The following is a 12826-nucleotide window of genomic DNA, read 5'->3' on the forward strand; positions in this document are numbered from 1 at the left end:
CAGCTGTAGCTTCAAATCTCCGTAAATATTTTACATTAAAAGTCATAATTAAAAACATAACACTTTGGCTGCAGGAAGACCTCAGTGCATACATTTACATTCATTACTTTCAAAATTTTTCCTCCAGTAATAAAACTGATTAGCCCTCAAGATCCTGTTGTCAAGACAGCAAAAAGGGAATTAACTGAAAAAGGGGAAGGAGCAGCAGAATGGAGACCTGGAACAGTTGAACTCTTACCCTTTCTTTAAAAGTTAATGCTACGTATTGCCTGGGGCATGGCCTTTGCCTTTCTATTCCCATCTATAAGATGGGAAAACTAATTTGGATAACTTTCATAGTCCCTTAAATGGATGTAGGCTCCTGAATCCCTGAACCTAGACTAGAATCTAGGCCTCCACTCTGCTTCAGAAAATCTTTCCCAGCAGGGATAAAGTCCATTGGCTGGCAGTTGTAAAATACAAATGAAAAGTGGTCACACTACACATTTAAGAATCATCACTGAGATGAAATTTTTGAGGAACTGTTTCTACCTGGTAGCACTTACAGCTGCCCATGACATTATCAAGCTCATTTAAGCTGTGATCTGTTTTAAAGCTGAAGAGTACAGCCAAATCTTACCAGTTCCCATAAAGGAGTGGGGAAACCCATCGCAAAAGGACCAAAATGACCAAATTTTGCAAAAGAAGGGGGAGGTAAAAAAAAAAAAAAGCAGTTGCTGAGCCACAAAATGGGAATGGTTAATGTATTTTGGCAGAAAATCCTAACATAAAAAACTCTGACTGAAGCTTCCAAAATAACTGTTTGCAACCAAGCAGGGAAAAAAACAAAGCATATCAGCTGCATGGTTGGGACTGAGTGTTTTCTACTAAATCAGAAAAGACAGCTCAGCAGGCCTTTCTTGAATGGTACACTTCTCTATCAGAGACCCCTACCTCAAACTTTACATATTCCCTATCCTGGCTGCTAGAAGCAGAAGAGAGATCATCAGACCAGGCATTTGCATGAGCCTATGATCTCCCAGAGATCCTTACATTAGGGACTATTTCCTATACCATGACCTATATCATGCAGTCTTTATGCAGTCCAACTACTGCACATAAGCTGACGAATCAGAGTCCAAGAGGCTGCAAAGTAGTAAAATAACTGGGTAGTAAAATAACCTGCTAGATTTATAATCTAGCTGGTCCAAATTTTACCATGAAATACTATTCTTTGGGAAAAGAAACAACTTTTAACTAGGTCTAAAATGCAGCAATACTAATAAACTGTCTAACAATGTCCCTCCTCTATCCATTGTGCTTTCCACTTACCTTGTCACAAAAAACTTTGATCTGGCAGTAGGCTCGGTGGATGGGTTTATTGCTGCGATTGTTGTAGCTGTACGTATCTATCTGAATCATCAAAGGAAGCCCCTTTACTCCTTTTTGTGAGGAGAAATCCGTGCTCAGGCAATTCACTGTGATGAAAATCTGTGTACCAGAGAGATTGCTTTAGATATGTGGTGCAAACAACTATTAAACTTCTGGAAACACATAGCAATTAATGGGAAACATAAAGAGCAGATACCAAAAAAAATGCTTTTAATTCAGCTACTATCTCTGCTCTGACAATTCACACGTTTATTCTCCACTTCTGCCCTTAGTCCAGCCAAGGCGATATTATGTTGGGAAAGGAAGGTGGACTTCTATGGTGTGTCAATGTTAATGCTTTAGTATGGATCAGGAGTTCAGGTTTGAGGTGAATCACTTGCTCGGCCCACCTTAACCATGCTTGGATTCCCACCACAGAGGTGCCTCAAAGAGCCCGGGCTGGATTGTCAGACCAGATGTCCTGGGCGCACACCTCGTGTTCCAGATGCTAACGGTGGCTCAGTCTCTGGGAAGTGACTAGGGATAATCTGAGGTAAAATCTGTATCATGTGGATGTCTAGTCTTTAACCCTGACTGTTTCACCATACAAACGTGCTCTGTATGTTTGTGCCATTTGCTAATATAGTCCAAGCAAAATAACCTGGCGTTGTCCTTTCTAGCCATCTTTTTGACTGGCTTGTTCTTCTGACATCTCATAATTTAAACTCAGCGTGGCCAAACAAAAGTCCTACCCTTTCTTCACAAACGCTCGTTTTTCTTTTAACCTATGGAAAAGTATTCAGCCCCATAATACAAGTGTTTGCTTCCTCATAGCTAAGTTACATTTAAATCTTACTGATCTGTTTTCAGTACAGTCTCTTCTTAGATAAGGCCTTTCCATCCTCATAGCTAGGAAACTAGAGAAGGGCCTCTGTATTTCACTTTTCGGTGCAGGCACCATCACTGCCTGGCTTTGACAAATCTCTTCTTGCTGTGCTCATATCTATTCCAAACAGTGGTGCAAAGACCAGACTTTTCCCATACCAATTTGGTAAGTTCTCTCCCATCAGCAGTTCCCCTTCCTCCGTCCCATCAACAGACATTCCTGAGTTTTACTTTAAACTTCCTTCACAGTCTTTCTTCAGTTTCAAAAGTGCATCTGTCCTTCAAACTGGGATGGAGTTCTTCACACAATGATAAAGCTACTTCCTACTTCTTCTCAAAATCCCCTTTGTAATGTATTCTCCATATGACTTGGCAACGCCTGTGGATCCTGGCGTGCTGGAACCACCGCCTGTCTTCTACTCAGAAACCTGCCTCGTGGTTTCCTTCTAAGCCCACTTGTGTACATGGATAGCCACTAGCTATCTCATGCCTTCTAACCACCATCACTACCATGGGACACGGACCGTCTCTCCTGTCCTCTGTTTGTACAGCACCTGGTAAATTGGCCTCCCACCAGCAAGTCTCCAAGGATTATTTTAGTGCAAAGAAAGCTGTTACATGATCTGAAATATCACTCATTTCTTCCCACTCAAGATAGTGTGCACGAAATTTGAGAGATGAAAATGTGTATTAAAAATCCATTTGTTCTTCCCATTAAGAATATGTGCTAATATACGCATTAAATAATAACATGTGCTGATTATGTATTAACCTAATTCTACTTTTTAGTTTTTCTCAGATTTAAAAAACAAAACACACACAAAACCCCAAGTACTGTGAACTATGAAAAAGAAAAGAGAACACTGCCAATAACACACTTCCTGAACCATGACAACGTGAAACCTTCTCTAGGAGAATCGACATAGTCAGAAAGGATGAGCTTTGTGGGATCTCTCGTGAACCTGCTCCCCGCCAGGACCCAGGGTGCTGGTGCACACCTCGCTGGGCAGAGGAGACACCCACAGGCCCCTGGGGCCTGCGAGAATTCAAGACAGAGACTGAAGGAAGCCCCCTCCCCTGCAACCCACAAACAGGAAAAAAAAAGAACAGGAGGGCTGAACAGAATACTAATATCCCTAAGGGGAAGGACAGGACAGAATAAAGAAGGGCTGTGGTGCAGGTGGTGGAGGGATACTTTACCCTAATGGCAGAAGTTAACATTACAGTCAGGTTTTTTATGATGGAGCCAGAGCAGCTTGTTTGCCTGACTGAGCTAATGGCACCTCCACATTTCTGCTTCTGATTGTATCACAGAGCTGCATTTACAAATGAAATAGTTGAACTTTAACTGAGGGGAGAGGAGGGAGGCAGGGAAGGGCCCTAGGTGAAACTCTGATTTTGAAGCTGATAGTGTTATTTCTGTTTCAAATTACAACTTGGTCTCTTGCAGATCCAAAGGTAAGTGTGGATATGCGTGCATACGCCTTTGAAATATGATGGTCTGAATTTTCATTTGCCTTAAGTCTCCTTTACAGCGTCAGGGCAGTGGTTTAATGTATGTATGAACACAGAGCGATGGAATGAGGTCTGATGTAGAACAGAATCTGCATTTTAGCCCATACATCTGCTCAGGGATCTTCCGAACTGTATGTTAAAAATGTGAGAAAGGGACGTGAAGACTTTGCGTCTACGCAACAGTTTGTGTACCTACCATGTTTGCTGCACACGCAGCTGAAAAGTAAAAAAAAAGACATTGTCTCATCTTAATCAACTGCATACACTGTGTGTCATCTCTTCCACTGCCTCCAGAAATCCGGAGTGTAGTAGGAGTGACTGGGAAAGACAGACTTTATCATTTTAAGAGTCCCAATACAGCAATAACAGATTATTCAGCATGAATAATTGATTGACGCTGTAAGATTCAATATCCTAACCCTGACACTGCAATACATCAGGATCTCTCTGAGGAGCAATGACTGCACATTCATGTGCATGAAGAGTACTATAATTTCTGTCATATCATTTCTGCCATAAGGATAGATAGATGTACTTGAATTAACACAGATCATTTATTTCTGGAAAAAATTTTTGTCTCTACACAATCTTCTATTACCTTTCCTCTAAAGCACAACACTGATTTTTGACTTGGAAAACAATTTAAAACAAATCTGGGTGTGTATTCAGAGGGAAAGGGGAGAGGGTATGAGTTGTGTTACTTGAGCTGATTTTTAGATAGGGTTTTCTTTGCATTACTGAATATTTTCACTAGTTATAGCACAATGGTACGGCAGACTTTGGGGGTGAAACAGAGGCAGAGAGCCCTTGGGCCATGCCCCTCTCTCTGCCCCCGTGAAGCCTTCGCCTCCCTAAGGCCATGGCTGAGGAATGCAGCCTGTTCTGGGCAGCAGTAATGATTTCACTTGCCTATCCAAGCACAGCCTGCTTTGCCCTGTGCAACCTGCATCTTCCCCTCCCTGCTCGCATGAGGCAGGCAAGCTACTCACAATGAGACTAGGAACAAAGCAACACCCGGGCATCCATGAGAAGAAGACAAAGTCCTACTCTACCTCTCTCAGAAGAAACTCAGGTTTAAGAGCTATCTTGCTCTGGTCTTTTGCATGGTGCTTATACGGTTGGAAAACACAGATTTAGGTAGAAATGACAGCAGTAGAAGCAGAAATCACTGCTGTTTTCCCCAGGGCCCTATCTACACTTGACTTAGAATTATTTTCATGGATGTGACTATGGCGGTACATGAATTCATTTACAAACTTTTTTTTTTTTCCTGTGCAAACTGCATTTTAGCAATGTTTTGCTCTCAGGAAAGAGTTTGGGTTGTCGTTACAGTGATTGCCTTTTTTTGAATGTCAGCATATCTTAGATTAGAGCAATTACTGATAGAGTCCCACCCATCTAGTCTCCAGCTCAGGCATGCCATTGGCAATGAAAAACTAATTTGGAGAAACATTTGATGCCTGAGAAAGTTTCAAAAGTGGCCTAAGATAACGACAACTCTTCTGTTTGTTATAGGGAACGTCTAGAAAAAGCTCTCTCTCTTTTGGGGGAGGCGTTCCTCCACAGTGTAGCTGATATTATGTGAATTACTGACTGTTAAACACTGCAGCATAATTAGTGAGGTACAAGACACAAACACAGTAACCTGCCTTAAGAGAAGGCAAGGCTCAGAAATGCATTTCCCCTTTTATCATTTAATCCAGCCAACATGACTCCTGCTGCGGTTTCTCAGCTTATACACTTTAAAGGTCTACAGTTACGAAACCTCTAAATATAAGCCTTTTATTACTATTTACATTTCTGGCTCTCATCGTCTCAGAAAATGCCAACGGCAGAAGGGAGGGAAGAGTGGGTTGTATCACAAAATTAGAAACTTTAAGTAATTTCTCTACTGAATACAGGCAATATATAGAATCTATGTCCAGGGCATTGGTCTTTACAAAATCCTAACAGCCCTCTGTTTTAAAAAGGTTGATCCCTCTATACTGTAACAACAAAGAGTTAAATGACTTGTCTCTTTAATGAATAACACCAATCCCATCATTCCTCATATACGTAAAAAGTGTGGTTTTATAGTTTCTCCTGCCAGCCGTTACCTTATAAATCCCATACAAAGGTAAGACCTTTGTTTTATTTCAATACAAATGTCTCCAGCAAATGTTTACACTGCTCTTTTGAAGCTTCCTCAGCCTGCACCACACCCCGGCAACTACATAAAAATGCCATTTGCCTTGAATCCCAGATGCATACTTACTGAACCATTTGTATACACTGAAATTTCAACATTATTTGCTACCACAAATCAACTCTTCTTTAATATAAATATGTGTGTGTGTGTGTGTGTGTGTGTGTGTGTGTGTGCGCGCCCATGAATGCATGCATGTGTATGTATATACGTGTATACATACACACGCACGAATACACACACAGAGACAGTTTATTAAAGCTGGCTCCAAGTCTAATATTACATAATTTCTGGTACAAACTCCCCAAAATGAAGTCTCTTTACCTCCAATCATTAAATTCATTAAATTTTGAGAGTTTTTTTGAGAAAATATTAATTTCCTTCCGAATGAAATGAAAGTTGATGTAACTCAGGAAGGAAATGGATAATTAAGAACATCATAAATCTTACACTAGTCAAAACCTGTACTAAATATCCCTACCAAATTTAAAAAAAATATGGATTATCACAGTACAAATCACTGCTATAGACTGTGTTGTTTCATCAACTTGATTTTACAATTGTGCCCACTGGAATCATGTCTCTCTTTGGCCCACGATGCCTAAGAACCTAATCCAGCAAATCACTCACTCATTGAAAACAGAGCTTATTACTCTATGGGCTATGCCAAAACTCATTCAATAACTGGATAAGTTCCCAGGGGCTTCAACATCCTTTGGATTACAGATCTACATTTCAGTTAAATATAAATATGTGAGGACAGTGACTGCATGCAAGCATACACAACTATTGCACAGCACACAACTGCTATACACACCAAAAACCATGGGCCAGCACTCGCGTGAATAACATATCTGCCAAGATGTCCATTTACTCCATGTTCAAGTTGCATGTCTGCAGAAGTCAGTAATTTCTTGATCTCACTGAGAAGTATTTTTTTTTTATTTCTTTAAGGTGATATTCTCTTTTACCGACTGTTCACTGAGATTACACTGTTGAATTTAAAGTAAAAGTATGAACTTACTTGCAAAATAACATTGTGTCAGAGGTAACATCACCCTAACCATTTTAAATTAGCAAAGCATTAATCAGAGCGAAGGCCTAGCTAAAAGAGTTGGTATGATTTATGAAAAAGATACTCTTGTCTGACCAAGAGTGTTCTGGTTCTTAATTATCTTTCCTGCAAATTCAGTTCTGTCAACAATAAGATTGCAAGCAGGCAGATATATGTCAACTGAAAAGGAAGCTGAACTCTGTTCAAAAGCCTCCACAAGAACTTTGTCAACCTGCCAGATGCTGCAGAAAAATCTTCTGTAGTCAATAGCAAGGCGGTTTTAGCATATCACCTTCTACATATCATAAAAAAACTCTTAAAAGATGGCTGAAAAGTCAGCCAGTTCTCGTTAAGTGTTATTTGTTTTCTCACTTTCCTTTAAAGAATTCCTTTAAAAATACCAAACGTTACATTCAGGTTTAACCAAGGAGGAGAAACCAGCAAATCACCTTGCTTATAAATCATGTATGTTTATATATAGGAGTAAATGTGGGAGTGAAAGGATAATGGACCATACAAAAAGTGTTCCTCACTTCATACGGATGCTTCGTTACTGCAGAGTGTTTTTGTCTTAAGGAAGCATAGGGAAGATTTTAACATGGCTGTAGACCCTTTCCTTTCACTCCCCTGTATGCCAATTCTAAACAATAAATCCCACGGGAATCTCTCAGTAACAGCCCCAGCAGAAAAGACTGTCATTGTAAGAAAAGGTATGGCTCTGCAGAGCCCAACTCTGCTCTCCCGGAGGGCAAAGGGCCTACTGTAGCTTCAGATACAGCAGAGAAAACTCTTAATGGAGCAGCATTTCTGACTTTGGAGCTGTTTCCTCTCATCCACGGGAAACAACAGATAGATTATCCCATAGTTTAAGTATGCTACACTTCCCTTCTGTGCCCCTGTTCTGCTCAGGAGCAGCTGGGAGAGAGGAGACCAGAGCCCACGGAGCCAGAGCCAGTCCCCGGCTCTCATCGGTCTCCAGAGGCGATGGCAAAAGGCCTCTGCCTGTCCTCTCTGAGTTCCCATTTCTTTCAAGTAAGACCCAACTGAGATGCTGCCTTATAAATCCTTAGCACACTCACTTTTAGTATCAGGCAGATTTGGGCTGTCACACTCAGGCTGTTATACCTCCCATCCTAAAGGGCTTCCATGAAGAAGGTACCACTCAGCTTGAGTGGGGGAGGAGGAATCTGGCTTTAAATCAGCTGCCCTCCAGGTGGAGTATCAAAGTGAGAAATCTGATGCTTAAGATATGTCTCACTAGATGTAGGATTTAGACTCCCAGGAGAGACAGGGATATTCTGTTAGGTTATTTCTTTGTCTTCTTTTTCATTTTTAAAGATTGCTCCCCTGTGTGGTTCCAAAGATTGGTCTGGATTATTTTTAATCCTTCCCAGGCCAGTGGAGAGCTTTGTCATGTAACATCTTAGAGGCCCTGGAAAGAACTGCTCTGTACTGTTTTTGTCTGACTCAAAAGAGAAGGGTCTTTGTGCTCGTGAGGTTAGTTTTAATCTTGAAATTGTGGAGAAAAGGGAAAACAGCACTGAGCAGAAACAATGGAGCCAGTTTAAGGATCATCGTTCAAAAAGCTTAAGAAAGGAGAGTCTGTAATTAGGTCTTGAAATTCTTTAGCTCTCTTGGATGAGGTAATTGCTGGAGAAAAAACAGCGTTCTGTGACGTGACTCTGAATACACCACTTTCAAACACCGCAGGGGGATTCTATGGGAATTCCCAGTCTGACTGAGCATGACTGGTTATTTTATTAAACTCTGCTACAAGAGCAAGCATGTATGTACCTGTACCTTTGTGCAGGGCAGGGGGAATTCTTTAGAGCATGGTGATAACCTGAAACATACAACCTGACTTACACTTTAGTGCCTAGTACCAAGTACTGTTATGAACCTTCTTACTGTTATCAATACCTTTTCAGTTTGAGCTCCTAAAAGACTAGATAATTAATAATCACCCCCAAATAAATAAGCATAAGACAATACATGTTTTAATTACTACGTCCTACAGAAATAGAAGTGGCTCTCTTAAATGTCACTCCTCACAACTTTTTACTCCAAAAACAGCAACAGAGCCATAATTTTAAATTCTTACAATTTACTTTCCCAGTGATTATAGTGAGAGTTGTATTCTTAATGTTTTGGCACCCAGGGAGGGAACAGTGTGAATGGTACGATATTAGAAAGGAACAAAACGGCTGAGGGTAACACCTGATATTAGCACAAGAGACTTTCTTGCTCCTAGATCAATATGCTGTGTTGATCAATCCGGCTTGCAGCTGCAAATCAAGTATGTTAAAGAACTGCTAGCCCTGGCAATGGTGATGGGTAATCACTGCTAGGAGGAAGAGTTGAGACTGCTGTCCTCTAGACCGGTTAGTGCTTCTGTCAGAGCGCACACAGCCAGTAGGCTTGTGAAGGTCCCTAATGTTGGAGATCCCAAATGAATTCTGTATTTTCCTGCACAATGACCACATGCACACAACGGTCATCTGTTGTGACTGCAGAGGACAACATAACACTGTATTTTTAAATGGGGTCACATAATAGCCACATCCTCGTTTTAGGGGAGTATCTGGGGTGGGGAGAGTGAGTAAACATGACTACATGAGTAAATATGGCAATAATAGCAACTGGGCCAAGTACAAGTCTATTTACCCAGGCCCAGCTTTTGAAAGAGCTAGGCAGTTTTCGGAATTATTGTCTTTTCTTTACCTAGTGCTGTGTTCTTTTAAAACGTGTATCCACTGTGAAAAACCCTGTTACTAAAGCTTTCAGCATCTTCAGTTAAAAAACAAGTCAGGATAGTGAGTGTTAATGCTACCACTCAGTGCTCAATGCAGTCTCCCACAAGGAGGACACTACTCTGTTAGAAACGCAGAGAAGAACTCTGCATGAAGCTCTGCATTTGAGAGACCCTTAGTATTACCTGAATGTTGGATGTTTTGCGTTCAGTACGAAGACAGTACCGGGAGTTTGCTAAGCTTGACAGCATTTGCTGTTTATTATTTATAGACCCCCCCGAGAACCCCACATTACCCCCACCCATTTTACACACCCCATATCCCTTGCTATTTGCTTGCTGAGGATTACCTGCAGCTTTTCATTTCTGCTCCACTAGTTCATGCAGCTAAAATATTCTGCTACCCTTCAGATGTCCTTATCAATAAGACACTTGATAAGGTGCTCTGCTGTCCTGGTTCATAGGTTCACTGTAGCTGTCACATCCCCAAGTGCAAAAACCCCATGTCTGAGGGTATTTGACCAGTTAAAAAAAAAAAAATTAACCAAAAATATGCTCATTTGCAATTGCAAGGCCAGTCTGTGTTACCTTATGGAAAACAATGGCACATACACCAGAGAGGGCGTAGTGTAGTTTACAGAATATTGATTATTGGTAATGTTAATATTGCAAAAAGGAAGATGATAATCTAGAGAAAGGAAACACTCACCTTGTGTCCTACACTGACCTTGCAAGTAGGAAAAAACCTCTTACTGCTTCTCAGGCTGGGCACATTTTAAATGGAAAATCACTGAGAGGCCAGCCACAACTAAGAAACTATGCTCTGACAGCCATGCAAGTTTTCCTCAGGACTGCATCTCCTTTTATTTGGCAGGGATATACGTGTGTATGCAGTATCATACAGCTGATACATACCACCTCGCCTTTTATGGATGATCACAATCCTTGGAGCCAAGGATAGACCAAGGTTTGCCTGGCTGTGAGGAGAGAGAGCTTTCTCATCTCCACCTATCCTTCTTACATTTGTTATAGAGGAGAGAGGAGTGGAACAGTGACTGAGGGTGAGTGCTTTTTGTAAACAAATACAATCTACATAACTTTTCCTTACCTTTGCCTCCTCATTGACATCCCAAGTAAAGGACACAGCATTGAAGGCAATTTCTTCAATATTCCCAATGGTGTTAAAACTCTCCTTGTAATCAGCTGTAACAAATAACAAACAGAAAAGTCTCATGAAAAAGGATTCTCTTCTATAGCTCATAGTACAACTGTGGAGTTGCCATTTGCTTTTTCAAATGGGTTGTCTAATACCACAGAACTACCTATGGTATTGCTTTGGTATTGTTATTAATAAACTATTTGCAAAGAGGTAATATACTGCAGCTTGAGTCTTATGCATACTACATCATTAGCTAATGTTCTTGCAAAATATTCCTTACTCTCAAAAAGGAATCAACATGACTGTAGTGGGAATGAGTGGGCGCACTCATTAGCTTGACTGTAAAAAGGAATAACTAAAACTGGAAATTTAACTCAGGCTGTTGAAACATTAAAAGGAATGTCTGAAGTTTGACATAAAGAAATGACATTAGGTACAACCTAAAGAAGATTTCTAATAGGTTAAGATGCAGCTATTACCCCTTGTCACTGGAAGAAATAACCAGTAGTACCCACTTCTTGCTCAAACATTTTGTCATTCCTGAGAATTAGAGCACCAGATGCTGTATCTCTGTCAAATACCCACAGAAATCATTTCTCCAAAGTACAAGTGATACTAAAATAGCAAACAAACCATAGCGATTTTTAAATTGTCTGAATACAAAAACTGCACCCTCTTCTCACTTATTTCCAAAGGGCCTTTGATATTCTATTACCAAGTAACTAGCATTCCTAAAAGGAGTAAAAAGCAAGAGAGAAGCAGCCTGAATTTCAAATACAACAGAAAAAATAGTAAGAGGAGAAAAGCACATAAGGGAGAAAACTTCCAGGTCTTCCTTGCAATTGAAAAGCAAAGTGGGACAAGCCCCCTTTTTTCTCCCTTTGCTTAATGCGCTTTGTTCTCTCGGACAGGTTAAGAGAGAGACCAGGTTGGTATGGAGGTCCTATCTGCTTGATTAAAGGAACTTTCAGATTCTTCAAGAAAATACGTTACCTCTCTCTGGTATCTACATATTTCCTTAGAATCCCTTGAGGCCTGTAATTGGTCTCAGTACCAGAGGACTCAAATTATGCAATGCAGCAATCTTGATCTTTTTAATTTTTGCCCAAATCTGTATTTCAGAAGCATGTTGATTCTTAGCTTTGTATGCAGTTGTAGGAAGAGGATGGTTTTGTATTCTGTAAATGAGAGACCCAAATGGATAACCCCTTTCCCTGTTTACCTTTTTAAAAATAAAGTACTGGTCTCTAAAAACAGTAAGATAACAATTGTTTCAAAAGCATTCATAACAAAATCATTGTTGCAAGGAGAATGACTTAACGTAAAAGAGAGACAAGCAATTAGTATAACTTTCTCTCATCTGACAGGCAGAGATGCTGGGATTTTACCAGGCAAGTGAAACTGTGCACGTGAGATACCTGAAAGGACTTTGGACACTGTAAGAAATCCCTGTTCTGACCACAGGCATAACAAACACATTCAGTGATGCAGCCACTGAACATGGTGTTTGAGAGGGGTGGCAGGTTTTTACTCCCTTCATGAACTCAGATCCCCTTTCTAACTGAAGTCATTGGCTTCGCTGTCTAAATTCAGTGTGGGAATTCAAATGAGAGGAATTAGAAGACACATAAGTAGTTTAATATGCATGTGCACACATCCACCCACCCCTTAAACTTATGATTCACCAAAAAAGTGCCTCGTGCAACTGCCTGCTGCATATGGGCGTGCTGTGTAGGTGCTCTTTGGAAAGACATGAACAAGATGCCTTGTAAAGACACATGTTTTCTTCTCAAAAAAGGGTGTCAGAACCTGGCATCCCACCAACCCTTCCCTTCCCAACACATGCCCCCGCTTCTTTAATTGCCACACACAAATCTCATGAACTGTATATGTGATGTGCTGTTTAAAAGCAGAATTGCATTCTACTCC

The 12826-nt window shown here is 40.7% G+C and overlaps 1 protein-coding gene across 6 annotated transcripts in view; it reads right to left on the reverse strand.

Moving 5' to 3' along the window:
- The window catches only part of GRHL2 (grainyhead like transcription factor 2), a 71621-nt gene that overhangs the window by 25286 nt on the left and 33509 nt on the right, over window positions 1-12826 (reverse strand). For all 6 annotated transcript variants that reach the window (XM_068932904.1, XM_068932902.1, XM_068932903.1 and 3 more), the window contains 2 exons: window positions 10847-10941; window positions 1312-1470 (listed from right to left, as the gene is read on the reverse strand). In XM_068932904.1, coding sequence (XP_068789005.1) covers window positions 1312-1470; window positions 10847-10941 — 254 coding nt within the window. The remainder of the gene's footprint in view (window positions 1-1311; window positions 1471-10846; window positions 10942-12826) is intronic.

This window comes from Struthio camelus, chromosome 2 (genome assembly GCF_040807025.1).
Source record: "Struthio camelus isolate bStrCam1 chromosome 2, bStrCam1.hap1, whole genome shotgun sequence".
NCBI classification, from domain to species: domain Eukaryota; kingdom Metazoa; phylum Chordata; class Aves; order Struthioniformes; family Struthionidae; genus Struthio; species Struthio camelus.